The sequence below is a fragment of the Passer domesticus genome, chromosome 1 (assembly GCF_036417665.1).
Source record: "Passer domesticus isolate bPasDom1 chromosome 1, bPasDom1.hap1, whole genome shotgun sequence".
In the NCBI taxonomy this organism is placed as follows: domain Eukaryota; kingdom Metazoa; phylum Chordata; class Aves; order Passeriformes; family Passeridae; genus Passer; species Passer domesticus.
In genome coordinates, this window is record NC_087474.1 from 150,144,970 (window position 1) to 150,172,507 (window position 27,538).

Consider the following 27,538-nt stretch of genomic DNA (forward strand, 5'->3'; position numbering starts at 1 on the left):
CTCCCTCTCTCTTTTTTTTTTTTTCCCAAGCATTTCATTTCACCAATTTCTTCTCTTCTCTCTTTGTTTCACTTTGTTCCCTCATTTCAGGATTCCAGTGAGTATGATTTTGGCATCTTTTGGTTCTTTTCAGTGCACCTCCTTTTATCCCAATTCTTTTGTTGTGTTCACTACTTTTCCAAATTTCCTTTATTTATTTTAATTGCATTTTATTTTATTCTATCTCCTTTCCATAGCGTTTGTTATACTTTGTTTTCTGATTTCAAGATCTCATTTCTTTTCTTGAAATGAAACTGCCTGGCCTCAAAGCATTCCAAGAGCTGATAGGCTGTTGTTTTTTTCCAACATCAGAAGATGCCTGATGGTGCTCTGATTGAGGAAGGAAAGAAAAAACTCTCTCATCCCTGATTCATTCTCATTCTGACCCCATAACTTTTCCTATGACATACCATTCTCCATAACTCTGATCTGCAGGTACTGCTTGGTTCAGCTGAAGAGTGTTGTGAAGAAGTGAATGCTCCTTTCTCCTTTCAAAATGAATGTTGTGTCTTGCTGAAGGGATAAAAATTAATCTTACAATGAAGCATCCTGACATTCAGAGAAAGAGTACACTGAAAAAATACAGACTAATGGATACTGAGAGTCTTGGTTTTGCTCAGAATGAGCTCAGGGTTTATTCATTTTTTTAATCAAAAAAGCAAAGTCTCTTTGTAAACCTTCATGCAGGTATTTCACTCTACTGTCATTTGAGCAGTAGATAATTTTTCACCTCTTCTTCTGTGCAATTATTAAATTAATTGCTTTGGATTTTTACTGATAAAATGTAGATGACATGTGCACGTGAATTATTGCTGCTAATTATGTGAATTATTGCTGGTAATTATATGAATACTTACCTCTGCTGCAGGTGCTGTTCTAGATATTACGTGTTCCACCCATCTCTTCCTCCACCTACAAGATACCAAGGAACACATCCTTTCTCCCTTATAGTAATTAGACTCCCACACAGCTGCACATAGACAGATGGCCTGGTTAAATGAAGCAGAAGAGTTCAACTTCACAGACCCTTTGAGAGCTGTATCTCACCTGCTTCACCTCTCAGCAGTGACAAGTTAGCTTAGGAACACTGCTGCACTCCAGAAGTTGTGCTTCTTTTCCCAGAAGCTGCCTACTCAGTATTCCTTAGGTACCATGCTTCAAGTGAAAGGTGAGAAGAGTTGTGCCTGTAGGTTGTTCCCTGCTGCCACAGCCTGAGCTTCTGACAGGACTCATCATCATCATCATCATCATCATCATCATCATCATCATCATCATCATCATCATCATCATCATCATGTGCTGGCTTCCGTTGTTTTATGTAGGAATTTTCTAAATCAGGCCAGGCTTCAGATCTGTCCTGTTATGGAATCCGAAGGTCATAAATACACACTTAAAAATGAGGAAGGTGTTGGTATATGAAGCCAATGAGCTTTGTCACAGAAGGTGCACCAAAGCTTGGAGCACAGCAAGAGGCAGAGATGGTCACGCCTCAGAGCTGCACTGGAGTGTGCTCTCCTCCCACCCAGCAGGAACAGGGCAGTCATGTACATCAAATATGCTCCTGAACATGGGTCAGGTTCATGTGCAATCACACACAAAGAACAGAAGTGCCACAAGAGTTTATTGGCTGCACAGAGAAAACTCAGCCCTAATGTTGGAGAGGTGGTTTGGAAGTTCTCAGGTGGTGAGAGCATGCAATAATGCAGGAACACTATTCCATAGCAGCTGAAGAATATTGTCTTTCCAGCAAATGTGTGTTTTTGCTGATGTGCACTGTCTGTTCTAGCTCTTTTTAACTAGAATCACATCTAGAATCTTCCTGTGGAAGTCTTCTAAGCAGTTTTGCTCAGGATTTTTGTTAAATAGAATTGCCATGCTTTCCTTTTTTAGTAAGTAGAATTACCATGCTTCAGTATGTGCATGTCTTTAGGGCAAACTATGTCCTACTAGGAAAAAGGAGCCTTTTTTTTTTCAGAAAGACACATAAACCAAATCCCTTGAATACTTTTTCTGCCATGTGTTTTAGCATCACAGCTTGAGAGGGCATTTCAAGTCACATTCCTTTCACAGCACAACGGTTCTGCTCTGCAGCTTGTCTTATAAAATTGATTGAATTGGTGTGTTCTATGTGCCATTATCAACAGATATTTCCAATACTGGTTTTATTCATCCAAAAACCAGCCTGAGTTAAAACTGTTTCATTTTTCAGATTCCTGAGTCAGATCCAGACAGACTTCCCCCACTGGATCCACCAGATATTGGCCAGATTTACCCAGTCCCAGCTAACATACGGCCTGTTTTAAGCAAATACAGAGTGGAGGTGAGATACTTTGACCATTTCCCTTTCCTAACCTCATCTCCTTTTATTCTCTTGCTGAGCTGCACCAATAACTGATGATTTTACAATCTTGATCAATATGATTCACATGGAAATAGCATATGAGGTCATGCAAGGCTCTGCTTCCACTGAGGGAACAGTGGGGCTGTGTCTCAATCCTGACCTGCTGGGACTTCTCCTGTGGCAGAGCATTGCTGGTGGATCCACACTCTGTGCAGCCAAGGAAGTGTCCACAGGAGATGGAGAGCTTCCCCTTGCAAATGGCATCACTGAGCTGAAGTTTGGCACCAGCTATCTGTCTCACAGGTTTTTCTGGGTCCCTGAGCTCAGCCAAATGATGTCTTCTGCCTGTACAAATGTCTACACCTTCCCTGCCCTTCTCTCTGGTACAATTTGTCCAAAGTAGCCTTATATTAGAAAGCTGGGAAAAGTGGCAGCTTTTCCTATCTTTGCAGTGCCTGATGCTGCCCAGCCTCACTGTTCCCTGCTGCTCATTCTGCAGCCTTCACACACCTCATCAGCCCATTTGCCCATGCCAGGCCAGGGTTTCTGCAGGCTCACAGCTTCTCTCTGTTTCTCTCTACACACCACAGGTCCTGTTCTGGGGGGTTCGAGAGCTGAAGAAGGTCCAGCTCCTCTCAGTAGATCGGCCCCAGGTTCTCATCGAGTGTGCAGGGAAAGGAGTCAAATCCTCTGTCATACAGAGCTACAAGAAAAATCCCAATTTCACTGGCCTTGCAGACTGGTTTGAAGTGGTGTGTACAGCATGCTGCTCCTTGCCTGTCTGTTCTCTAGTCAGACAAGGTGTTAATTACCATTATCTTCCTTTCTTGTCAAATAATTTGTTCTATGTCTTGATTAAATAGTAAGGGATGTCAGTTCTTGTGCAAAAGCTACTGTTTTGAAAAGCTTTAAAAGACTTCTGCTGCAATCATATGATAAAAGAAGATTATGTTTTTCATGTTAAGTCCCAAGTAGATAAGAAAATGTGTTGTAATCAGATTTTTACTGATAGGTTGGAACATGTGGGTAGCTAACAGAAATATATTTAGTATTTTTCCAGTTTTGCTGGGTAGTGTTCAATTTCCGTTGTTTCTTTCCATTCTTACAACTTTCATTTGTGTGTTACTGGACTATTAAGGGGGCTGATCATTTCTTTCGAGCTCAGGACCTTCTTACATTGTCACACCTGCTTTCATGAACTGCAAAGTATTGTACCACCTGTTGGTTGGGTTATGAGAGCTGCACTTTCAGAATCAGTCACCAGCAGAATAAAACTGTCTGTTCAATCTGCTATTGAGAAAAGCATATCAAAACTATAACATGGGTACTGAAGTACAGTTCCTACAGTATTTTTAGCTCCTATTGTACTGTCCTAAGAGCTGTTTTCCTCTTGGTAGTTCCTTCTATAAGCATGTAACCACACAGGGTCCACATCTTGTTGTTGGGCAAACAGAGGCAGATAGGGCATATAGCCTTAAACAAAGCAGCAATGGAATTAGGACTCACAACTTCCAACACTGCATTTTATCCTCCTGAACACTCCTGATTCTCCTACTTTATTCTAAAAAGAGATGCTTCAATATGAGAGCATGGGATTCATCCCAGCAGCATGGTCTGTACAGTCCACTCTGTACTTTAAAGAACAGAGCTTTCTCTAGATTTTGCAGAAACCCAAAATCTTATTGCCTATGCTGAATGCATTTTGCATTATGAATATATTAATTGCTAAGGAGGAGAAAGGAGGGAGGGAAGGAGGGAAGAGCAGAAGCCCTATTTCTGTGCATGAGAAATATTCTATACGTGTCCTACATTCTCTAGCAATTCTCTCATGCTGCTGTCTGTCCCCTGCGCCAGGAGCTGCCTGAAAATGAACTCTTGCATCCACCACTAAGCATCTGTGTGGTTGACTGGAGAGCGTTTGGGAGGAGTACTCTTGTTGGAACACATACCATCAACTGTCTTAAGCAATTCCTATGTAAAACCCCATTAGGTCTTCAAGCTGCACCTAACAGAATATACATTGCAGAAACTGAGGAAGGTAAGTGTTCAATTCTGACCCCAAATAAAAGGACAAAGGACCTTCTTAGAGGTTTACACTTAGAAGTGTGCTTTATTGTGTTGAGCGTAGGATCAAACCCTTAATCACATTATTATTTGATGATCATCAAACGCAATGACAGTATTTCTGCAAAATCGTACCTAACTTGCAAAGTTTCCATTTCAGCTTCCCCTGAATTATCCCAGCCTGCTGAGCTATCCCAAGAAGAAGCATTTTTAGCTGATGACATCTATGCTGAGGTGGAGCAGGGTAAATGGACAGTGGTAGAGCCAGAGCCATCCCTCCCAGCACTTCCTGCCACTGAGCCAGAGCACTCTGCCCCTGAGCCAGGGAAACAGAAGAAACAGAAGGTGGGTACAGCTGAAGCTACCAGCTAATTCCCTCCTGCAGTCTTGCAGAATTCAGCCCTTCCTTAAGAAGTGGTAACCTGTTGGTCCCAGATTTAGAGATTTTGGGTATTGATGTTTACATCCACACTATCTTACTTACCCTCAATAGTAATTTACAATGCAGCTGTGACCCCACAGAATTTCATTACTTCCACTGATAAATTCTTAAAATTCTTGCAGATTCAAGTGGGAAAAGCCAATTTGTATCTGGATGTTTGCATCCCTTGAAACATCATTATTCATTATCTATTTATTATCTATTTATTGTCTGTTTATTTATTATCTATTTATTATCATTATTTGCCTGTTGTCTGGGTTGCTCCTGTGGCAATGTCTCCAATGTTTAAAGTCATGGCATAGTCAGTAGAAAATACAAAGATGGCTTTAAAATATGATGATCACAATGAAGTGTCTTGGAATAAAGGACAGAGATGGGAATTCATATTGCATTTTATTTACGCTCTTAGAGGCTGAAATTTTCTGTGTATACAGCCGTTAATGCTTAATGTCATGAGTCAGGTGATTAGTTTTAATCAGTTCTAGTGCTTTTGTCATCATTTGGTAGGACATTAAAAAATCCATCCGACGGTCAACAAAGAGGAGAAAAAGAACCATTGCAGATGAATCAGCTGAAAATGTTATTGACTGGTGGTCAAAATACTATGCTTCTGTGCTCAAAATGCAAAAGGTGAGTCACCCAGCATGCCCAAAATTCTCACAGATGAGCAGTGTTGTAAAAGTAGATATACTGCTGAATGATTCCTTTTCGGTATTACACTCATAATGAGGAGTTTGTCCATCATGTTTTTCTTTTGAAAGGCAAAAGGAATTTTTCCCAGTGAAGGAAAACCTGAAGACAGTAAGTAAATTATTTGCATTTTTCTAATATTTTGCTCCAATACTGTCTCTAGTGTCACTTCTCTACTATTTTGCTGGCAACAATTAATGTCTGGTAACAGAATACTGTTGGTGTACTGGGCTCTTTCCTCTACAGCTGATCAGATGATGGATATGTTAAAACTTCACAGTCAGGGTTGGCTTAACATGAATTTCCTGTCATTCAAATAAATTGTAAATTCTCTTCTGATCATTTTTGTTGCAAATTTTCACCTGTGATGATAAGCATTATACATATAAGACATCTCTGACATTAAATATGTATCTCTAAATATTTAGTGCTGTTAAACACACAGGAACTACTAAAAACAATGAAAGTAAAGTAAACTAAAAATCCAGATTTCAGCCAAAGAACTGAACCATCTCAGTATAACTTTTGGGGGCTCACCCTCTTTTTGTTGGGAAATCCCCTCAGTGTTTGGGATCTGACTTTAGTCTGGTGTACTCTTCCCATTTCTCATACTTCCAAGTTTTCATCAGGTGAAATACACCCTATTTTGTGACATCTTTAAGCAGAGAAGAACTTGGGTCATCCTGATATCTGAAGTAGTTGTCAGCCTAAACAACAGCTTTCAGTTTTAAATAAATCTTAATTTTTATGTGAAAAATGATAAACTCTGTTTATTTGCATTGGGGAGGAGTCAGAGAGGGAGGAAAAGGGTGGTCTGGGAGGTGGCCATCAGGGAGGGGGCCATGCAGGACACCTTCACACTTGGTCCAGAAAATTCTTTATGAAGACTGGCAGCCACAGAAAGCATACATTGCCACCTCTCTGCCTGGGAGAACCAGTGGTAAAAGAGAGGATCCCTATGTCTGGCAGTAAAGGAATAAATAGAGAAAGAGCAAGAAGGACTCTTTATAAAATGTATTTTGCATCCTTTTCTGAAGCTTTTATGTGCTTTGCTTATTGAAACATACATGATGTCATTAAATTTCTGCAGATAAGCAGACTTCTGACCACATAGCACTGATCATAGAGGATGAACCAGACAAAAAGAAGAAGGATAAGACACTGAAAAGGATACAGAAGGAAACTCCAAACCTAGCAACACTGCAGGTAAGAGAAAAATAAGGATGAGTTAAGGCTGTTGTTCACTGTCTCTCCAAAGTTTGACATCACAGCTGAGTTTGGCAAACCCTCCTTACATATATTTCAGACACTTTAAAATGAATAAAAGACACTAAATTATAGTGATAATGCCCTTCAGCACAAGGGACACAGAGGAGACCACAGTGTGGCCCACTTGGTCTTAGACATAGAATTTATTGGTGTAGACAAACCCAGAGAAACTTCAGTGAAATTCAGTTTTGTTGTTTGCATGTAAAATACTGCAGTTGGAAATCCCAAATTTCATGTTAGAAATATTGCAGCCTATTAGGAATGTCTGAAAAAAGAGGTGGAAAGCATTACTGTGATGGCTAGTGCATCCTTCCTGTTGGGAAATAATACTCAGCTCACATTAGATTTCGTTGTTTAATGATAGAGGGAATTTAAAGAAAGCTATATGGGCTGTGCAAAATGTCTGGAGAGATGAGAGGTTTGAAAAGATTAAGACAGTTTAGATTAGATTGTGGCTGAATAAATGGGAATTTGAAACTGCTGTTTCCATTTTTAAGAGATTGCAGTAGTATAGGCCCTTCTATTTCATGCTTGATAAATTACTGGGGGAGAGTATTGAAAAAACATGTTCTTTGAAAAATTATTTGGTCTTTTGAGCTACCCTAAAGCTCTGTCCCCACAGCACTTTATTATTGTGTGCTTTGCACTCAAATTTTATCACATTAACACAATAGAATAGGTCAAGTCAACAAAGGCACAATGCAGCAAGGAAACAGAAGCAAAGAGCAGCAAATCCACAATTTTTCACTCACAGCAGTGGCTACAAATGTTCATTTTGGCCCCTCCAGATTCACTTTCAGCTGCTACATTAATGTGTCATTTTAGTAGCTGGGGAAAGCCTTTGGTTGAGGACAAAATTGGTCCTGTTTTAAACAGGGAATTAACTTTTTTCCTCAAAGATTTTGCAAAACCTTGGTTTTTATTAAAGTCTGAATTTTGGGTCAAAATTCATTTCTATTCATTCTTTAATAAAAAAGTTGCTATAAATACACTCACTGCACCACAAAATGTTAGCATTCTTCTATTTTCAAAGATTTATGAAGGAGACTTGGAGAGTGAATTTAATAACTTTGAGGACTGGGTGAAAACTTTCCAGCTCTTAAGAGGAAAATCTAATGATGAAGTTCATGCTGATGCTGAAGATAGAATAATAGGAAAATTTAAGGTAAGCCTTAATGTTAATTAAATAGGTAAAAATTTAGAGATTTTAGGTTTTAATACATATTTCAGGTATGCCAGGGATGAAAGAAATAAATATTGCTAGTCTGTTGTAAATATAATTAGTTTTATTATTTCTAGAGTCAAGTTTTTCCCTTTCCCATTATCTGATAGAAAAAAGCATCATCCAGCACCAGGTGTTCACTTCTGTTTTGAAATAAGGAATCACAAGGAGTTTGAAATTACAGAAGGGGAAGAAGAGCTATTATGTAGTCCAGATTTCATTAATGCAGCTTGGTTTCTACACCATCATTTACAGAACCTTGCATGTAATTTTGTGTATTTTAGGTGTAGGCCCTCACAGCTGCAGCCTCATCCAGGGCTCCATCAGGCAATCTGAAAAGTTCAAAGCCTGAGCAATGTTATTAGGATTTGTTTGTAGTTTAAAGGAACTGATTAAACTCATTTATATCTCAATTGGCTTGCAATGCAGATTTCTGTCCAAATGACAGAACTGTTGTTAGTTGCTTTCAGGCATTGTGAGCTACTCAGCAACATGAGTCAATATTGATCCATATGAGGTGCAAAAACACAGTTGGATTCCTCTCACACTCTTATGAAACTTAATGAAATTATTAATTTGCCAATATACAGTTATGGTTAAAATATTATTTTTAAAATGTTAATGATAAGAAAAATGGATTTGGAGCACCTAAAGGTATTAGTTTAAAATGGTCTATAGGCACAGAGGTACTCCTTGTAAATATCTAGATATAATAATACCACATTGTAGAGAACAGACATCTTAAAAGGTGATGTTTATTGCAATGCAGTTTGGGTTCCCTGTGAGGATTACCACAAAATAAGTTGCATGAGTGATGTTTTTTTCATTCAAAGGGTTGGTTTTTTATTGCACTTGATCTGTTTTCAAGAGAGGTAATAAAAGTCAATGTATTTCCAGGGCTCCTTCTGCATTTACCCAAGTCCTGAGGATGGCAGCTTGCTGGATGGAGGGCAGCCCCACATCCTGCAAGGCATCCCCCCAAACCACCCTGTCAAAGTGCTCATCAGGGTTTATATCGTGGCAGTAAGTAGACAGATGCTCTTTTAACCTTGAAGTAATTTGGATTTTTCTTTTCAACTGAGTTTACTTAAAGTGTCTTTGCAGTGAAGCTTCTGAAAATCCTCATCCATGGCGTTTGGGCTTTTTCCTGGTCATGTTTCAGACAACGTTTCATACTGTAAAAATATGTGCTCAGAGTTGAAAATGTTATATATGTATTCCTCACAAGAAATCTGTAGATTTCTGCAACACTGGAGAATCACTCTACTTGTTGAAATTAAAAGCTCTGGATACATAACTGACATAGTATGGATAACCTGTTCCATCCACAATATGCAAATGCAGCCAGTTTTAATGAATAGAGTTGTTAAAAATGACACACATTTAAACAAAACCTCAGTAAGAGGGAAATGGTAGTGCATTTTTGAGGGCCTGTGAATAGCAGAACTTTCAGCACACATGTGAATAAATTTGGGGTAGATTAAGGTAGAAATACAGAGCACAAGATGAGAGAGAATGGTGTGAGAAGTAAAATGGGTAGAAGAAACTGGTGTTTCAGAGAAACAAGAAAGTTGCAAATAATCTAAGACAGAAAGATGGCATGCAGAGGGACTGTGGCAATAAGACATAAAGAGATAATTTTACTTCCTGAATGAATATAAAGACGTAGAGGTCTTTTCCAACCTTAACAATTCTGTGATTCTATAAAGAGATGGTTTGCACTGTTCAATGATCTGGAACAATATTTGTGGGTAAATCTTTCCTGAATCCTACCTGCACTTGTGCACCCAGCTTCTTCCTTAGCATTGCCTCTCCTGCTCAGCTTTTTCTATGTTAGTGATGGAACAACATTTCCAGCTTGGCAAACTCTCCAGATCATCTTTTTGTAGTAGCCTACAAAACCACAGGCCAAATTTTACATTGCATGAGTCAGGCAAAGCCCCTGAACTTCCAGAACACCCAGGACTGGACAGGAAAACCATAGGCATGTGTAGGGACCCTGCTGTATTTAAGCAAACTTCTTGAGGACACTTTTTTTCTTCTTAACAGGCGTTTAACCTCAGCCCAGCTGATCCAGATGGAAAGTCAGATCCCTACATTGTGCTGAGGCTGGGCAACACAGAAATTAAAGACAGGGAAAACTACATCCCCAAGCAGCTAAACCCGATATTTGGAAGGTCAGTGGTGACTTATTTTTGTATTCAGTGTAATTTGTGCTTTATCTCTTGCTACCACTGTTGCTGTTACTAAGTGTTTGCTATATGCTGATTCCTGCCTGTTTGGATGTTTTGTAATTCTGATGGTTAAAATGTTGGGAATTGGTGTCACACTGTATGATAATAAAATATTTTGTTTTCATACCCACCAAAACAGACCAAGTAATGCAATCTGTGAGAGGTTTTGCAAAATGATGTGTGAGAGGAAATGAGGCAACAAATGATAATTGTCTGTAAAAATTAATACAATCATTAAGTTTAAAGCAAAATAAATATCAGAAGAGTAAAGTGTGATTACACAATCTTTGTTGCTGTTTCAGATTGAATAGAGTACTAAATAAATATCATAATTCTAGGACATAGGAGTTTTTTGAATTCAGACAGCCTTCTGAATGGGAGAGCCAGGGGCAAGCTGTCAGTAAAGATCCAGTTTGTGTTATCAGTGCTTTATAGTTATGTATAGTTTCAATGCTAATAGCTGTGATTTTTTTTCCCCCTAAATTTCTCTATTTTCAGAAGGTTGAAAATATTTTAAATCAGGGTGGAAGAACATTAAGACAGAAAAATTATCCTATTTTGGACCAGAAGAACCCTAGAACAGAGGGAAGAGTAGAAAACTCATCCTTCAGGAGATAAAGCTCAGTTTTTTCTGTGCTTTGGAGAAATCTGGAGCCAGTGTTGTGATCAGGATGTCCTGTCCTTCACTAATTTGTAAAATCCCTTTTACAATCATGTTTATATTTTCGACTTCCCATCACATCTCAACTGACTCCTGAAAAATGCACTGAGTGAAAAGGGAGTTCTTTGCTTTTTTGAGATTTATTTAAAACTTTTGCCTGATCATTTTGTTGGGTGCCCCCAGATTCCTATATTCAATATTTAACCTGCATCTTTTGCAGGAAAACAGAAAATACTTAGATGTCCCTTTTGGGGGTTCTGAAAAATGTGTGAGAACCCTTACATACAGCTGTATTAGTATTACTGGATTCAGGATTGTAGGAACAATCTTAGGACTGTTCACAGGGTGCTAGGAAAGCAGGGAAAGAATATACTTTTGCACTTTGTGTTTCCAGCATGTTTATGTATTTAATTAAAGGAAAAAGCACTACTAAAAAAGCCCACTGTTTAGTAGAAGAGGCACCACTCACACAGTTTGCATGGCATTAATTAGCCTCTCCTTTGAGGTTTCAAAAGTGATTTGACTTCATGTAGGTCTCAATTTTTCCTGTAGATCATTTGAAATCCAAGCTACATTCCCCAAGGATTCCTTGCTCACAGTCTTGATCTATGACCATGACTTCATTGGGACAGATGATCTTATTGGAGAGACTAAAATTGATTTGGAAAATCGCTTCTACAGCAGACACCGAGCCACCTGTGGTTTACAGAGTCAATATGAAATGTAAGTACTTCTTCAGGCAGCAGCAGAGCTCACAGTGAGTGACTTGACTTGAAGGAGAAATTACAGATGTGTTCCAGATATTGTGCTTTCTCCAGCATAGAAGTGTCACAGAGTGTATTTTAATTAAAACTCACCAAAGAGCTTAGTGGTGGCTTTGGGTCTCTGCCAGCCTCAGTGGGGAATGGATATTTTTAAATTAACACCACTGTTGGTTCAAGAAGTATTTTAGATAGTAAACAGCTGATGTTTACAACATACCTGCTTGAAAAACTGCCTTTGGACAGGCATAAAGGGCAAATAGGAAAAATATCTCAGAGAAATTATGCCAGGGTTCTACTTTGCTCTCTGCTATTCAGCTGCAGCTGGAGTGATTGCAGCAAGGCTGGTGGGACTGGGGTGGCACTGGGGGCAGCAGGAGCAGGAGCAGAGGCTCCTGACATGACCTCTGTGATGGGGTGGAGCAGTGAGGCTGAGCTTCTGGTCCCTGCCAGACAGCTGCACTCTCAAGGACGTTGCACATAAAAAATAATTAATGCAGAGAAAATCAACCTAAAATGACTCAGCTGCCCTGGAGTGGGGCACTAACCTGGGAGATGTGTGCCTGGGGCTCCTCCATGATCTTTTGTCATTTTTTCTACACACCAAGGGTGGACAATGTCAAAAAGCAATCAGGAACACTGACCAAACCCCAAAGCTTCCCTTGCCAGCTCAATCTACAGTTTGAGATATTTCTTCATGTACTTGTTACATGTCAGATAACCTGAGCTTGTCCTTTGCATATGGGAGCTGTAGAATTATTTCCTTGAATGGAGGCAGCACATGTAAACTCAAATCTTTAGGTACTGCAGGGAAGAAGCTCTGTTCCTTTTTCCCCTGGGAGGCACGCCCATGCTATGATTTTATCTAAGCTGTAGGCAAGCCTGCCTCAGCTTCTCCTGTGTTTTAAGAGAAAGGAGTGGTTGATCTCCAAGGACCTGAGCAGAAAGAGGCTGTGTTTTAAGTAAGAAGCAGTGCTCGACAAAGGAAAAGTTTGAGCTGGTGTCAGGGTGACTGACCACAAAGTGAATCTCTGCTTTGAAATTCTTGGTCCATCAGTGCACTATTCTGAAGGAAAACCTCACCCATTTTCTTCACTCTGTCCCCTCCTTGCAGAGAAGGATACAATGCATGGCGAGATGCAACCAAGCCAAGCGAGATCCTCACTAAGCTGTGCAAGGACTACAGATTAAGTGGACCCTTCATGAGGCCAGGAGAGATACAAGTAGGAACAAAAATCTTCAAGGGACAGACAGTCTTCACGGAAGATGAGAATGGTAACAAAGTAGTTCAGCATCCTTCCTTTGCATTGTAGCAGTACCAGAAGCCTGCCAAGGTGTGGCTGGAGCCCTGTTGTGCTGTGAACTCCCAAGACGGATTACTGGAGCCTGTGTCTGCTCTTAAACACTCATGTAACTCTGGCAAGGAAGCTGTGTCTTTGCTGTAGCTTAATTGTAAAGAATCTGTAGAGTGAAACAGTTGCTGCTGATGACATCCTCGTGATGGCTGTTGGGAAATACCTTGGACTAGCTCCTACCTGATCCCAAGGATGGGATGTCCAAGATTGGTTGGAGTGTGGGGGACCCTCTTGGAACATGTCTTCTGCCTTAGTGTTGGTCTGTGCATGCTCTGAAATCCTTCCCCACAGAATATCAAAGCATGGGAAGTCAGGAAAAGCCTTTCAAAGAATGTATTCTCTGTCTAAATTAAACCACTGCAATAGACAGACTCAACAAGTGAGAAGAAGAGGGAAGAGAAATACTGTTTTGAAGGGAGTTACTCAAGGTCAATTTCTGACCATAGTTGTATTCCAGGCCACTTACCAGCCAGTCCTACCTTACCTACTTGTCTTTCCTGTGTGTTGGTTTTTTCCTCCTCTTGGTTACTGCCACTCTGATTCCCCTTCCGAAGCACTGACATAGCACTCTGTAAATGCAGGTATCTGTGGGGTCCATGAATCCAGATGGCAGGGTGTAACTTACTGTCAGAGCTCCCAGGTTAAAAAGAGTCAAAGCAATTGGGACCTCCAGTGTCCATATCACATTGGGGTGGAGTGGGACAGAGCCATCAGTGAAAGGTGCCCCTGGCCATGGCAGGGGGCATGAACAAAATAGTCTTTGAACATTCCTTCGAACCCAAACCATTCCATGACTCAGTCTTGTATTTAGAATAAGGAAAATAGATGTGAGGATGGAGCCTTTCATGGGGAGTGAAAGGAGCTGGTCTCAGAGACAGTGGTGGACACTGTGGCAGTGTAAGAAAATCTCCAGTCCCTTATCAGTGTTGGTTTGTCTTTGACACATTCTTCTTAGCAACTACAAAATACAGCTCACACCTTGAGTGGGAGGCTGCCAAGGAAGCACTGTTGAAGGGAGAAGAGTTGATCCATTTTTGGTTTCTTGGCCTGAAAGATTTTTTACTCCAATATTGCTGTTTGTTTTCCCCACTAGCAGATGACTGAGTGTGACTACCAGCAACAGGATGTCTCAATCAAAACTCTGGTTCACTAAAATGAGCTTCAGACAAACCAGTGTCAGATGAGATGATGGAAATCAGAAGCAAGGAAATATAGAACCAGATGGCAAAGACCAAAAGACTCATGTACACAAGTTTTTCATATTGTACAGAAATAGTTTATCACATGTGGGCTTTACATAATTTCTATCCAGATTGCTGTTCTGACAAGTACATCTGGGTCCTTATTTCCTGATGGATTTCTGTGGTGGCCATAATTTGGATCTGTAAAACTAGCAAAGGCCACAGATTTGAGCTCTAGAGGCATACTGAAAAGGGGAAGTGGTCCCATTTCCACTGTACAGGTGGAAAAAAATGTAATTATCCATCCAGCTTTAACTTGCAAGGGAAGGAAAAATTTAACTTTGCTCTAGGAACAAAGAAGTTGGATAGGATAGGATAGGATAGGATGGGATAAGAATAGTCTGGTTGGAACAGACCTACAATAATCACCTAGTCCAACTGCCTGTCCACTACTTCCAGGTAGTCTAGTAGCTAATGGGAAGAAATATGTATCTTCAGGGGTAAAAATTAAAAAAAAATTAAAAACATTTAAAAAATCTTTAGAAAGGTTTCTTTGAGAGGATACAGGATTTTGGATATTGTAGGATAATCTGAGTCATTGTTACTGAGGCTGCCTGACTGAATAGCAGCCAGAGATCTTGCTAAACCTGGCTAAAATTAGATGTTGGTGCACAAGAGGGAACCAAGATTCATAATCACAAGATCATCCTTCCTCACTCTCTGAGCTGTTAGGGAGGGTTTAATACCTACTGTTTAAATTCCAAATGAGTCTTTTGCCAACAATCAGTAATTCAGACATAGCAACATGCGTAGGAAAAACGATAACAATTTGTTGACACAAATAAATCTTAACCTTCTTCTCACTTAGGGACTTCTAATCTAGAAGATATCACTTGTCAAAAGTCTGGGCTCCTTTTGTGTGGAGCCCACACAAAAGGAGGAAAGACCTCAAAGGGCTTTCTCTGCTTTCTAACATCCACACTACTTTCAGTATTAGCACTGGTTCTTCCTTGAGGTGCCATTCTCTGGCATTCTCTGGTTTTCCCTTCCAGTGGCCAAGGTGAAAGGGTGAGGAGGGGAAATGTTCTTGCCCATGGACTTCAACTCTCTTCCTCTGAGGTGTGATTCAATTCTCTAAGGTCTTTGCTGTTGCCATTACAAAGTAAAAGGAGGCATAGCTAACTTCTAGTGCCTATTTACTGTCAGCTTTGTCAGATCCAAGTCTCCTTGTCTTTCACAGGCTTTAAAAATTTGCAATTTTCTGCCAAAAGAATAACTGACAGTTTCTTCCATCTTCCTGTTAACAACGGGTTCTGTAACAGTGGAATGATTTGCTGTACTTTACAGGAAAACTGGTGCCTGAGTGCTAATCTTCTAATTAACCCAATGGGTTCCCTTACTTATGCAAATTAGAAGTATTTTCAGGCCCTTCTTTATTTAGCTGGAATGCATAAAACCTTCCTCTTAACTCAAGCAAATTTTTAATGAGTACCTCTAATAACTAATGAAACATGTTACCAAGGGGTTCAATATTATAATTCAGCTCTCATTGTTCTTTTTGTTTTACTCTTTCCTGTAGAGGAGCCAGTTGAATCATACGAACATCTCTCCTTAAAGGTTTTACGTGCCTGGGAAGAAATCCCTGGAGCTGGCTACAAACTGGTCCCAGAGCACATTGAGACTCGGCCTCTCTACCATAAGGATAAGCCAGGCATGGAACAGGTAGAGCAGCTCGGAGGTGCTGGTGATGGTAGACCCAGGAGCAGTTTTCATTCCCTCCAGTTATTGTGGTTTTTATTTGTAACTGCAAACATGGAGCCAGCACTCCAGTACTGCACCAAACATGAGACTTGCACAGTGTTAACCTGGAAATTGACTCCCATGTGTGTACAGAGCCACTTACCCAAATACACAGTAATCACACCAGGTGTAAATGCAAATTTTTATTCTTTTAAATGCTTTACTTTATTAAGTTAACAAAACCTCTGCTTGTATCTAAACCTTTGTTCACCTTTTTTTTTCTGTTCATCACACACTGGTTTTGCATGGATTTTACCTTGAAGCTGACAGTGTTTGAGCTCTATTTCAACATCACCAAATACCTGAAAGATTGAAAGAATATGTGCACAAAGATATTGTATAGAAAGTTCCTAGATTAAACCATAGTTACAGGATATTGACCTGGTTGGTGCTTGTAGAGGAAGAGGTGTTTTTGGATGTCAGAACTACATTGAAAGCCTTTTAAATCCTCTGTGAAATAGGTTTACAGGGATGTTTATCTCTTTGTTTTCAAGGGTCGTGTACAGATGTGGGTTGACATGTTTCCTAATGATATGCCTCTGCCAGGACCCCCCGTGGACATTTCACCAAGAAAACCCAAAGGGTAATACTCTGTGCTTTCCTCCCACCACAGTGGCAATAACTCTTCAAAGACTGAGTCTTTCCTAAGTGTCTGGAAATAAATAGAAAATGAACTACTAAAACAAACCTCTCCAGTCCTGAGGAAAGTTTTCTTAGGTTCACAAGACTTCAAGTCAAAGGGGAGCATCTAGTTTGGTTTCCTCCATTAAACAACCCTAAGAACTGTTGGTGATTTTTCAGCAAGAGCTATCACGTGCTTCTTACAAAGATATCCTTTTTTATCCTTTATCCCTTTATCTTTTATAATAAAGAGATTCCAGGTGCTAGAGCAAGTAATTCTGATGTTATCATCTGCTTGTTGGGCTGCAAGGATTAATTCTGGTTTCACTAGCTTTTTCACTGAGATAACTTCCTCGACCCTCGTTGAGCGCTTTAATCTGCTGCAATAGCACTACAGTTTTGGATTTCCAGAAATTTATCCAAGGATAAGATCAAGAAACACATAAAGCAGCAACAGATAGAAGAGATCTCTTTGGAATAGCCTTCTCCCATTTCCTTATGGTTCTTTACATGCAATACTGCACATAGTTGTTCAAGCTAATTGAATGTTGTAAAGAAAACACTAAAATGAGAAACAGAATTCTCAGCCCATCCTGTATTTTATCAAGGCCTTTCCTGAGAATTTCACATCTGAAACATCATCAGGTACTATTCCTACATTATTTGATTTGACAAACAGAAAATCCGTATAGCAATTACTTCTTTCCAACGAGAACTTTCTATAAAACTCCTCAACAACAAGCATTTTCCAATCCAAAAAGATTTAAAACTAATCAAGCCCACAAAACCAAATTGTTGCTGCCATTTTTGTAGTATACTGTAGCAGGGAAAAATACTGTTGAACATTGATTACGAGGAAAAAACCCAGTACATGTAGACACAAATTACACATCTTGGTGATGAATGCATCTTTGCTGCAGCAAAACAGGCTCCAACCTCTGGAAAATTTCAAACACTTTGTGAAAACACCTCTTATTGATGATCTTTGATTGAACAAGACTCATGTGGGGCATTGCAGATTCAAATTTCTTTGGTTATTGCAGAGGCTTTGTTCTCATGGAGCTCCATGATGTAGGGTATCTGGTAACTTCTGAAGAAAATTCTTCCACACCCTGACATTGAGGCTATTTCCAAGACAAAATATGTCATATCAGGGAAATTTTATGTTGGTGTTATCAAACATAGTTTGTCTTTTTAACGTATTTTTCAGTTCATACAATGACTTAGGGAAAACCTAAATTTTTCAGTATTAAATTTTTATGTCACCTGCAATATCTGTATATCAGCTCAAGTTTCAAGAGCTTTGAATGACCACCATAAATGTCTGCATATAGGAAGTGGAAAGGATGGAGAAATTTAAATTCTTTATACTGTTGTTTCTAAAGATGATTGTACATGCTTAAATGCAAATATCTCCAAGCAGTCCTCTTCCCCTTTAATGCCTTAGATTGCACAAAATGCAACTTTTTTAGGCATTTCTTCTAAAAAGCACCTCTCAGGAAGCTCTATTCTTTATTAGCAAGATGATCACTCTTTTGGACACAGCTCTGATGAAGTTTATCAGATCAACTTTGCCTTATTCCCCTGCAGTATTTTTGTGAAAAAAAAGTTGAAAATGAACAGACATATAAAAAGCAAGGAATTTTCCATCCCTCCAAAGCTGGCAGTGACCCTGTTGTTGTCCATTATAGTCCATGAGCTGAGGGGAACCTGCATCCCCACTCTATCACCAGACTCTTGTAAACAGAAGAGGCCTGAGACTGATGCACAAACACAATATTCTCACTTTATAAAAAACATGATTCTATAGAGGCTGGCATTAGTTCCTGACCAGGGCTTTACACACAATCCTTTTTTTCTTTTTCAGATATGAATTGAGGGTAATAATCTGGAATACAGAGGATGTAATTCTAGAAGATGAAAATATCTTTACAGGGCAAAAATCAAGTGATATCTATGTAAAAGGGTAAGTTCTTCACACTTCAAAATAACATGTAATATTTCATTCAAAAATCAGAGGAAAAAATTATGTTGTGAGAATATTTGATGAGCTATTCAGTGACCTTTGCACTTTTCACTAAATACCTGCCAAAATTACTCACCCACATGGGATACTCCTCCCTTTTTGCCCCGTTTTATTTCCTCTGAACATCAAGTAACTAAAATGACACTAATCATTAATTCCTACTCAGGCAGAGATGGCACACAACAAGCACCAAGCTCACAGTTTAGCACAGAGGGATCAAACACTTACAAATCTTGAACTGTTAGAGCTCACATGGATGCAGATAATCAGAGAAAAGAGTACCAGGGAGGGCTGGGAGGAAATTATGGGCATAAGTGGTAGTACAAAGTACTGAAAATCTCAGGTGCCAGACTGATCTTAGATTTCTTGCCATTTTTCCACTCCTGGAGAGTAAGCTTAATATGCCAATATGAATTGTGTGTTCAGAGCAGTACCAGAGTAACTTTGAGAGCACAAATTTGAAGAATTAAATAGGGAGCCAGCCTTTGTGCTGAGCTGTGTGATGAGAACATCACCATCAGTGCCAGAGTGATCTGACAGAGAAGCCAGGAGTGGGAAACTTTTTTCTTCTGTGCCTTAATGATGAAGACACAAATCTCATTATGTTCAAACAGTGCATATGGCACTGTATCTGTCACCAGTCATGGATTTGTACTTGAGGCAGTGCCACGTTTCAGGTTGTTACCATTTTTCACAATTCCTTTTTGAAATATTTGGGTTGCAGGGGAAAAGCTGTTCTTTGGATACAGCACAAAAGTGCTAATCTTTATTCAAGGTGTGATAAATCATCTAGAGAACTAAAACACACCTAGCTGGATCATTACCTCTCTTCAGATGAGAAAATTATGTTTAAGAAAGTGTTGTCCTTTGTACCACAGCACATCTGATATTGTGCACACTGTAGGAGAAACCAAGAGGAAAGCACAAAAAAACAAAGACTTTTCTAGCCATACAAAAACCATGTTTATAGCTGCAAACAGGAATTGCCAAAAATTTAGGCTCTAATACTGAGCACTGATCACAGTCTTGAGACAGTGACACAGAATTTATTAGTATGTTAAAATATCAATACAGGGTGATTAGTGCTGGATAAACAAGTGATGCTGTCACCACTGCCTGTCCCAAAGAAGAGAGGTGTCCTGGCCAATAGCAAACTGGTACTGGCCAAGTGGTACTTTGGGGTCTGATTGAAATAAAATCCATGTTCTCATTCTCAGCTTTTGATCACCACTGGTCATTACAGCAGCCTGTGTCCCAAGATATCCCAAGCCATGGCTGTTGTTGCCTGCCACCATGCTGAACACTGTGCTGGCTCTTACAGGTTAGGGAGGAATTGGTAAATGGTCAGGCCTGAAACCAAATAACAATTACATTTCAAGATCCCCTGGTGACAGCAATGCTTTCCACTGTGTGCTTGCTGTAGGTGGATAAAGGGCCTGGAAGAGGACAAACAGGAGACAGATGTCCATTACAATTCCTTGACAGGAGAGGGCAACTTCAACTGGCGCTTTGTGTTTCCGTTCCACTACCTCCCAGCAGAGAAACAAATGGTGGTTACTAAAAGAGAAAACATATTTTCCTTAGAAAAGACAGAACGCAAAATACCTGCTGAGCTGGTGCTTCAGGTGTGGGATTTTGAAAGACTCTCTTCAGATGATTTCTTGGGTAAGTATGCAATGGATCTGCCTGAACTCCATCTGAGGTCTCACCAGAACCATGTTTGGCAGAGGTATGCACAAATTAGTGTCTGAGCTCCAGCTTTTGCTTTTTTCTTTCTGAAACACCACACTGCAAACTTACACATTTCTTGTAAAGCCAAAAATTAGGACCCAGATGAGAATGCCAGGGCAATACAAATGAATGACTGGCAGTACAGAGAGATCTTCAGCTGCTAAATTCCTCCATGGGTCTCATCTGGAAGCTGCTATTTAAAAGTCTTTGTGTCTGTCTGGTCGCTGAGTGTTGTCAAATTATTTCTTTCTCCAGGCACTCTTGAGTTGGACCTGAATGGGTTCCCTCGGGCAGCAAAGACAGCCAAGAGCTGTGACTTAGGCACAGTTGTGGCTGCAAGTGAGGAAAACAAGATCTCCATATTTCAGCAGAAGCGCGTCAGAGGCTGGTGGCCTTTCATCAAGGCTGGGGAGCTCACGGTAAGCAGCTCACTACAGATGAACAGCTTTTCTCTGGAACTAATGTGCTAATTTTGGATTTTGAACAACCACCACTGGCAACCCACAAGATTCCTCCAAATGCTTTAATGGTTCTCCAGATATTTGGTTCAGAAGAACCCAGGTAACTGAGTACTAAAGTGCCTTTTCAGGTGCATTCAGTTCTCTAGTGGGACATGGACCAAGAGCTACCAGCTACTTATTTCCAGTAGTATAGCCCTCTATAAATTCACCTGCTTTTGTCCTTTTTTAGGGGTCTCTGCCGCTGTCTCTACACTTTCATTGATTCTCCAAGGGTTTTCCTAAAGCTCACCATTCCTTCACTTTCTGTCTATTCCAGCAAAAAGAATGTTTTAATGAAAAGTGCCATCCTCAAGTTCATTGCCTTATTCAGCTTGAAACTGACTGTGTACTTTCCATGGATTTAGTGAATAAACTCCACTTCCAAATGTCAGATTTACTTCCCTATTCTCAACTCTAGTACAATTAATTCCCTTTCTCCCAGTCCACTTTGATCTCTCCCTCTTCCACATTTATAACTTTATTGGCATCCTTCTTTCAGCCCTGTTCTGTGCTGAGTCACAGCCAGTGGGCATAGATCAACACTTCAGATTAACACCATCCACAAAGGTATAGGGTAGGAAAATCACAAATATATGTAAAGTCATTTGTCTGTCTTTCATCCATCACAGATTCTATAAAGCTGATTGAATTTATCCACTCTGAATTGGAACTGGACTCTTTAAATTCCATCTTCCTTTTGTGAGCTGAGACCCCACAGCTCAATAGCTCCAGCACTTGTGAGTGGCTGAATGTCCCCCTGCTGATGGGTTACATCTGGTCCGTGTCAGCAGCACAGCTTCCAGCTCAGACATTCAGCTCTGCCAGGATTGTGTGACAGATAGAAATTCATCTGTTTTTTCAGATGAATTACATGATAATTTAAGAAGCAGAAAATGTATTTGTGAGTCTGGAAGAAAATGACCTCTCTTTCCTACAGTCCTTGAGCATAAGTCAGAAATTTGTGCCTGGGTTTTCCTATGTGCTTTCTCTTCAGCTGAAAAGACTCTCTTATTTTCCTTAATCAATTTCCTTTGCCCTCAACTGGTTCCATAATTTCTCCACAAGACAAATCCTGCTGTGAGTTAGTGATAATAACCAGGACTGGATGCTTACATATTCTCTCTCTGATCCAGGGCAAGGTGGAAGCTGAGTTTCATTTGGTCACAGCAGAAGAAGCTGAGAAGAATCCAGTGGGCAAAGCTCGAAAGGAGCCTGAGCCCTTGGAAAAGCCCAAGTAAGTGGGAGCATACTCATTAAACATGCTGGGGCAGGGGCATTCAGCAGGAGATGGGGAAGGGCAACCACCTGACCTCCTTGTGGAACACCTCCTCTCTGGTCTCCTGGATTTTCTTCTCTTTCCTGCTGCAACCTTCAGCAAGAAATTGTGCAGCTTGTGCATTGCCTGATGGGTGGCACTGCTGCTGGCAGCACCTTCAGGTTTGCTGAAATGGCTTCCTCTGGAAGCCCAAATAAATTGCATTGCTGTGCATTTGTCCTCAGCTGCAATTCACACATGAGCTCATTCCATAGCTGACCTGGCACATGATAACATCTTAAATCATCATAGCCTACACATAGAGTCAACATCTCAGTTTGGTTACCTATAAAGATCAGATGGATAATATTTATTATTGTAATAATAGAATCGTTTACATTGGAAATTAGCTTTAAAATCATTGAGTCCAATCATTAATCCAGCACTTCCAAGTCCATTGTTAACTCATGTTTCTAAGCATGACATCTCCACACCTTTTAAATATCTCCAGGAGTGGTGACTCCCCCACTGCCCTGGGAAGCCTGTTCCAATGCTTGACAGCCCTTTTGGTCAGTAAATTTTTCACCAATACACAATCTAAACTCTCCTTGAAGCAACTTGAGTTTATTTCCTCTCATCCTGTCATTTGTTACTTGAAAGAAGAGACCAATTCCCACCTGGCTACAGCCTCCTTTCAGGTGGTGTAAAGAGCAGTAAGGTCTCCTCTGAAGCCTTCTTTTTCTCCAGGATGAACAACTCTAGTTCCCTCAGCTGCTGCTCACAAGACTTGTGCTCAGACCTTTCACCAGCATCATTGCCCTTCTTTAGACACGTGAAGGATGTAACTTCCAACTCTAATTTTATTGTTCTTCATACTCAGAGAATGAAGATGCTTATTTTTCATCATAAGACTTTTTAATGAGGACATTGGGAGTGTTTAAAAAAAGGCAAATGATCTAGAAGGAGCAATTTATCTTTCAGTATTTGTCACATTTAAAAAGTATCAGCTGAGTTTTTTGCATTCAGGAAAAAAGTACTTTTAATCTATTTGGGCTCAAGTGCTTTGTTCTACTAAAACACTTGAGCAGGGTTTTTTTATGAGCTGGATAAAAAATGAGTGTGAGAAATTGATGTTATATTTCCTGCTACCAAAGCTTCTAAAATTCAATTGCTATTCATAATGGTAATGATTACACATTCTGTTCAATTTTGTTGGTTTGAGATACATCTCAGGATAAACATGAGAAAGGAGGAAGCCGCATAAAATAATTATCAGATCAGAGGTATCAGAGCATTATTTAAAACTAGCTTTGGAAAGACTTTAATCCATCACTTCACCCAACACCGTCACCCAAAGGCAGGATGAGCTTTGCCTGACAGGTGTTTGCTTGAAAGATTCCCAGTAGTGGAAACCTCTTTCAGAGGAAAGAGGGCTGGGATACATGTGGTGGAAATCAATCTGCATAGGAAGTTTTAAGAGGGAGTTTTAAGTGGAATAGAAGGATTACATGTCCAAAAGGTTGTCAACAGGATGCACAAGGCACTATCTTATTTTCCTCTCACTTTTTGAGACCCAGCCCATGCACCCATGGCTGCTTAGGGCTCCCTGTGTTTTCAGCTCAAGGGCATTTTATCTGCAAATGTGCTGCTGGGCCAAAAAGTTGTCACCAGCCTGATGGCCTCTTCTCTGCTGCACAGCCTGGGAGTGTTTTGACCCAGAAGCCACAAAACCAGAGTCTCCCTCCAGATCTTGCACTGAGTGATCAGTGGTTTTTGTGGTGTGAATACACAGCCAACATATACCTCAACATAATTCTACTCTCAACTGAGATGTATGCCTCAATTAAATCCAAACTAGGGTGGGGATAGTGTCATTTGCCATACCCATCTCAGAAGCAAAACATTCAGGCTCTTTTGTAGCTGCTCGTGGTACAGGTGGAGGAGTTGTCCCATTTCCTTAGCACACATATCCTGAGATATGAGCTGGGGAAAGAGATGACCTGGCCTCCTGAAGATCCTTCCTCTCCCCATGCAGACAGCCCATGAAGGATCAGACTGAGCACCTAAGCTTTAAAGTTCAGCAGAATAAATCCTAAAGTTACTAAAGCAATATCAGCATCTGAATAGTAAAAATTATTTTAGCTAGACACTCACTCACTGGAAAGAAAATAAACAGTTGAAGGCATAGCACGCCTCAACTTTCATTAAAGTTCAAATTAAAGTTTACCAGCTCAGTGCCCCCAGATCATACAATATGTGGTTCATACATGCAGAGTAGCCACAGTCAGCTTGGAGATAAAAAATAATTGATTCTACACTTCAAATGGGTTCTCTTCAGGAAGGAGTGGATCTCAAGGACCTCTTTTCTCAGGACCTCCAGATCTCTATGCCAGTACTGTACATTCACTCTATTTTTTTTTTGCTCATCATGTAAGAACACCCAGAGAAGCAGAGAAATTTTCAGATTTTTTTTGGAAATTATTCTTTTTAATTAATAAGAAAAATAATTTCAAAAGAAAAAATTATTTTCTAGGAGCTATAGATATTAGCTGACTCTATGATGTGCCAGAGAAAGGTGTACAAAGATTAAATGTCTGTGAACTAGAGAGAGAAACATGCAAACAAAGAATAAGGTTCAATGAGTGTAATTTCCTGCTGGCCAAAGACCTATGAGGCTATTCATCTCTTCAGTTCTGCTGATCAAGGCATGATGCCTTTCCGGATGCAGTCTATTATCATAAATACACTTCTATAACTGGTAATGAGTTCTACTGACTACATTGCAAAGGTAACAAATTAATAAGCAAGAGTCTGGCTTTCTTTTTTTTTTTCTTTTTTTTTTTTTCCAGCCTTTAAAGGTTATGAAAGTACTCAAGCAGTTGGAAAAGTACTCATGCAGACTAAGGGTATTGTTACTCAAGTAGTTTTAATCTTCAGGGTGCCCAGTTTTTTTATAATTCCTTTTATCCTGGAGGGCTAATCTGATGATTTATTTCTGAATAATTTCCACCTCAATAAAAAGCCCAGTCTTTCATAAAAAGACTTTCTGTCACATTGGCATTCACTTCCACTGGCTCAATGCTGAGTTTACTAGATAATTAAGACATTGCTTAAATTCCTGGAACATCTTTCTGGAGTGAGACATGGCCACAGCTTTTTGTGACCCTCAGTTCATTTCCTTCTCCTTATTTCTGCCCCATCTGCACCATTACAGTGACATTGGATGAGAAAGACAACCTGCCCAGGTTTTGCAGGTGTTAGTGTTGCCCAACACCACTGCATTCATCAGGTCATCCCACTGAAAAAGCCGAGAGATGCTGCCTGGGTAGGGCTGCTGGAGCAGCAGCACAGTGCCCTCCCAGTCCAGGTGTCATGGCAGAGGAGAGACCAGGCCAAATTTTTCCCTAAATAGAACATTGCTTTCCTCTCTGTGTGCAGTTAGCTTTGTTGTACAGTGGGAAGAAATTTCTGGGTATGGAGGAGAACAAAACATGGGGCAACATTTGGAAAAAGCTTGGATTGTGGGATGCAGATATTCTCCACTGGAAGAAGGTGGCTCTTCATGTACACAGGCAAACCATCTGGGCTTCATTTCAACATTTCCTGTTTTCACGAGGCCTGTGTTAAATTTCCTTCTGAAAAAAACACCATTTTGGGCCACATACCCTGCCTGAGCTGGCTCTGATTATTATGGCACTATGATTATCACTGTGCTTTTTGCATGGCTCATTACCACTTTTGTGGTGCTAAATTCCTTGAAATTACTAGAAAACTTTTGTACTAAAGTTTATGATGCCTGCATTTCTTCTTTAGGGTTTATCATAATCTTGTTTTCAATTTTGAACCCTATATCATGACATAAGTTGAAGTATTTATGATGTGTGAGCTGGAATTTCATTACAAGTTGTGTGTGGAGCTTGGTTCAGGAATGGGTGGAGGAAAAGTGACCCAACAGCTTGTGAGCATGGGTGGACATTCCCTCTAATCCCTGTAGTGGGTTCCAAGGAGATAAAGGTCCTTTTCAGTCTCAAATATATATTTTGCTGTGGGATAACTTTGGAAAGAAATGGATCTGCCTTAACAAAAGATTTTCTTTTTCTTTCTTCCCCTTTAGCCGACCAGACACCTCCTTCTCTTGGTTTGTAAACCCTTTCAAATGTTTGTATCACCTGATCTGGAGGAATTACAAGAAATACATCATCATTGGCATAATTCTGCTTATTCTCGTTATCTTCCTAGTTCTCTTTATCTACACACTGCCAGGTGCAATTAGTGAAAGGATAGTTATAGGAAAAGGGTAGATCATGGCTCTCATTGTAGCCAATCAAATAAGGAAACTAAAAGCTAAAAATAAGTCAGGCAAAAAGTATTAATTAACTTTAAACACATCTCATTCCTTGTAAAAATAAAAGTAACTATTTTCATCAGAAAGTGGAGCTCTCAGAATATTGGAATGTCTTCTTTGAATGCTCATTCAGACCCATCCTCAAGGTACTTTATCATTCATGTACGTTAATGTACATTAATGGGGTATATTAATGATGTACATCATTACTACTGCAGCTTTATTGACATTATTATTGAAAGTGTTGTTATGCACCTAAAACTGAATTTAAGAGTAAATTCTTCAATGTTATGCAGAAATTAATTTCTCAGTCGAATGTTATTATTACAGATGTATGATTAAATGTGAAGGTCAAAATCTTTACATAAAGATATATGTATAATAGAGTCTTTGCATAGTTTTGTAATTAATTATTTTAACTTTTTTTTTCAATAACCTTATAATGGCATGATTATTTTTAGATTAAAGGTATTATTAAAAGAACTCTAAGGTTAAATTTTCTCATTTGGTGTCGTGTAGAATTTATCCTGCACCTCTCAGTAAAAATGCTGTGCTCTACAAAAACATCTCACACACTCATAAATGAGGTAAGTGCCAACGACAGGGATGTAGTAGCAGAGACTGAAAGAACTTTTTCCAGCTGCAAATTGAATGTGCTGGTGATCTCTGCAGAAGAGGGATCAGGAAGATGAAGACTCGTGCACGGGCACTGTGGTAATAAATGATCCTTGTAGAGGACAGGGGACAGGGAAAATCCTGCTGCTTGAAAAGCTAAGGCAAAGAGCAATGGAAAAGAGATGGACTGCAGAACAGAACAAACCATGGAGTATTAAAGAAAAACAAGGAATAAAACCTTACACTGTTGTCAGTGTGAAAATCCTCATCCTGCTTAAGAATACATAAAATTTTGCCACCTGTGTAATGCACAAGGCAAGGCTTGATAACTCAGTGATTCCACTTGGCCTTCAGATGAGTGGTTATGAATTTGAAATAGCTATCCA

At 39.8% G+C, this 27,538-nt stretch overlaps 1 protein-coding gene across 7 annotated transcripts in view; it reads left to right on the top strand.

Annotated features, from left to right (window-relative positions):
• FER1L6 (fer-1 like family member 6) overlaps positions 1-27,027 on the top strand; it is a 79,871-nt gene extending 52,844 nt beyond the window's left edge. For 6 of the 7 annotated variants that reach the window (XM_064396264.1, XM_064396294.1, XM_064396282.1 and 3 more), the window contains 19 exons: positions 2,249-2,359; positions 2,971-3,132; positions 4,235-4,418; positions 4,605-4,789; positions 5,394-5,516; positions 5,648-5,687; positions 6,667-6,782; positions 7,879-8,010; positions 8,965-9,090; positions 10,117-10,244; positions 11,515-11,685; positions 12,838-12,998; positions 15,839-15,981; positions 16,554-16,642; positions 18,548-18,646; positions 20,130-20,371; positions 20,693-20,856; positions 22,071-22,171; positions 26,307-27,026. In XM_064396264.1, coding sequence (XP_064252334.1) covers positions 2,249-2,359; positions 2,971-3,132; positions 4,235-4,418; positions 4,605-4,789; positions 5,394-5,516; positions 5,648-5,687; positions 6,667-6,782; positions 7,879-8,010; positions 8,965-9,090; positions 10,117-10,244; positions 11,515-11,685; positions 12,838-12,998; positions 15,839-15,981; positions 16,554-16,642; positions 18,548-18,646; positions 20,130-20,371; positions 20,693-20,856; positions 22,071-22,171; positions 26,307-26,493 — 2,664 coding nt within the window. In that variant the 3' untranslated portion in view covers positions 26,494-27,026. Of the gene's footprint in view, positions 1-2,248; positions 2,360-2,970; positions 3,133-4,234; positions 4,419-4,604; positions 4,790-5,393; positions 5,517-5,647; positions 5,688-6,666; positions 6,783-7,878; positions 8,011-8,964; positions 9,091-10,116; positions 10,245-11,514; positions 11,686-12,837; positions 12,999-15,838; positions 15,982-16,553; positions 16,643-18,547; positions 18,647-20,129; positions 20,372-20,692; positions 20,857-22,070; positions 22,172-26,306 lie in introns of all 7 variants that reach the window. The other variant, XM_064396322.1, reaches the window with a different exon arrangement.
• The last annotated feature ends 511 nt before the right edge of the window (positions 27,028-27,538 follow it).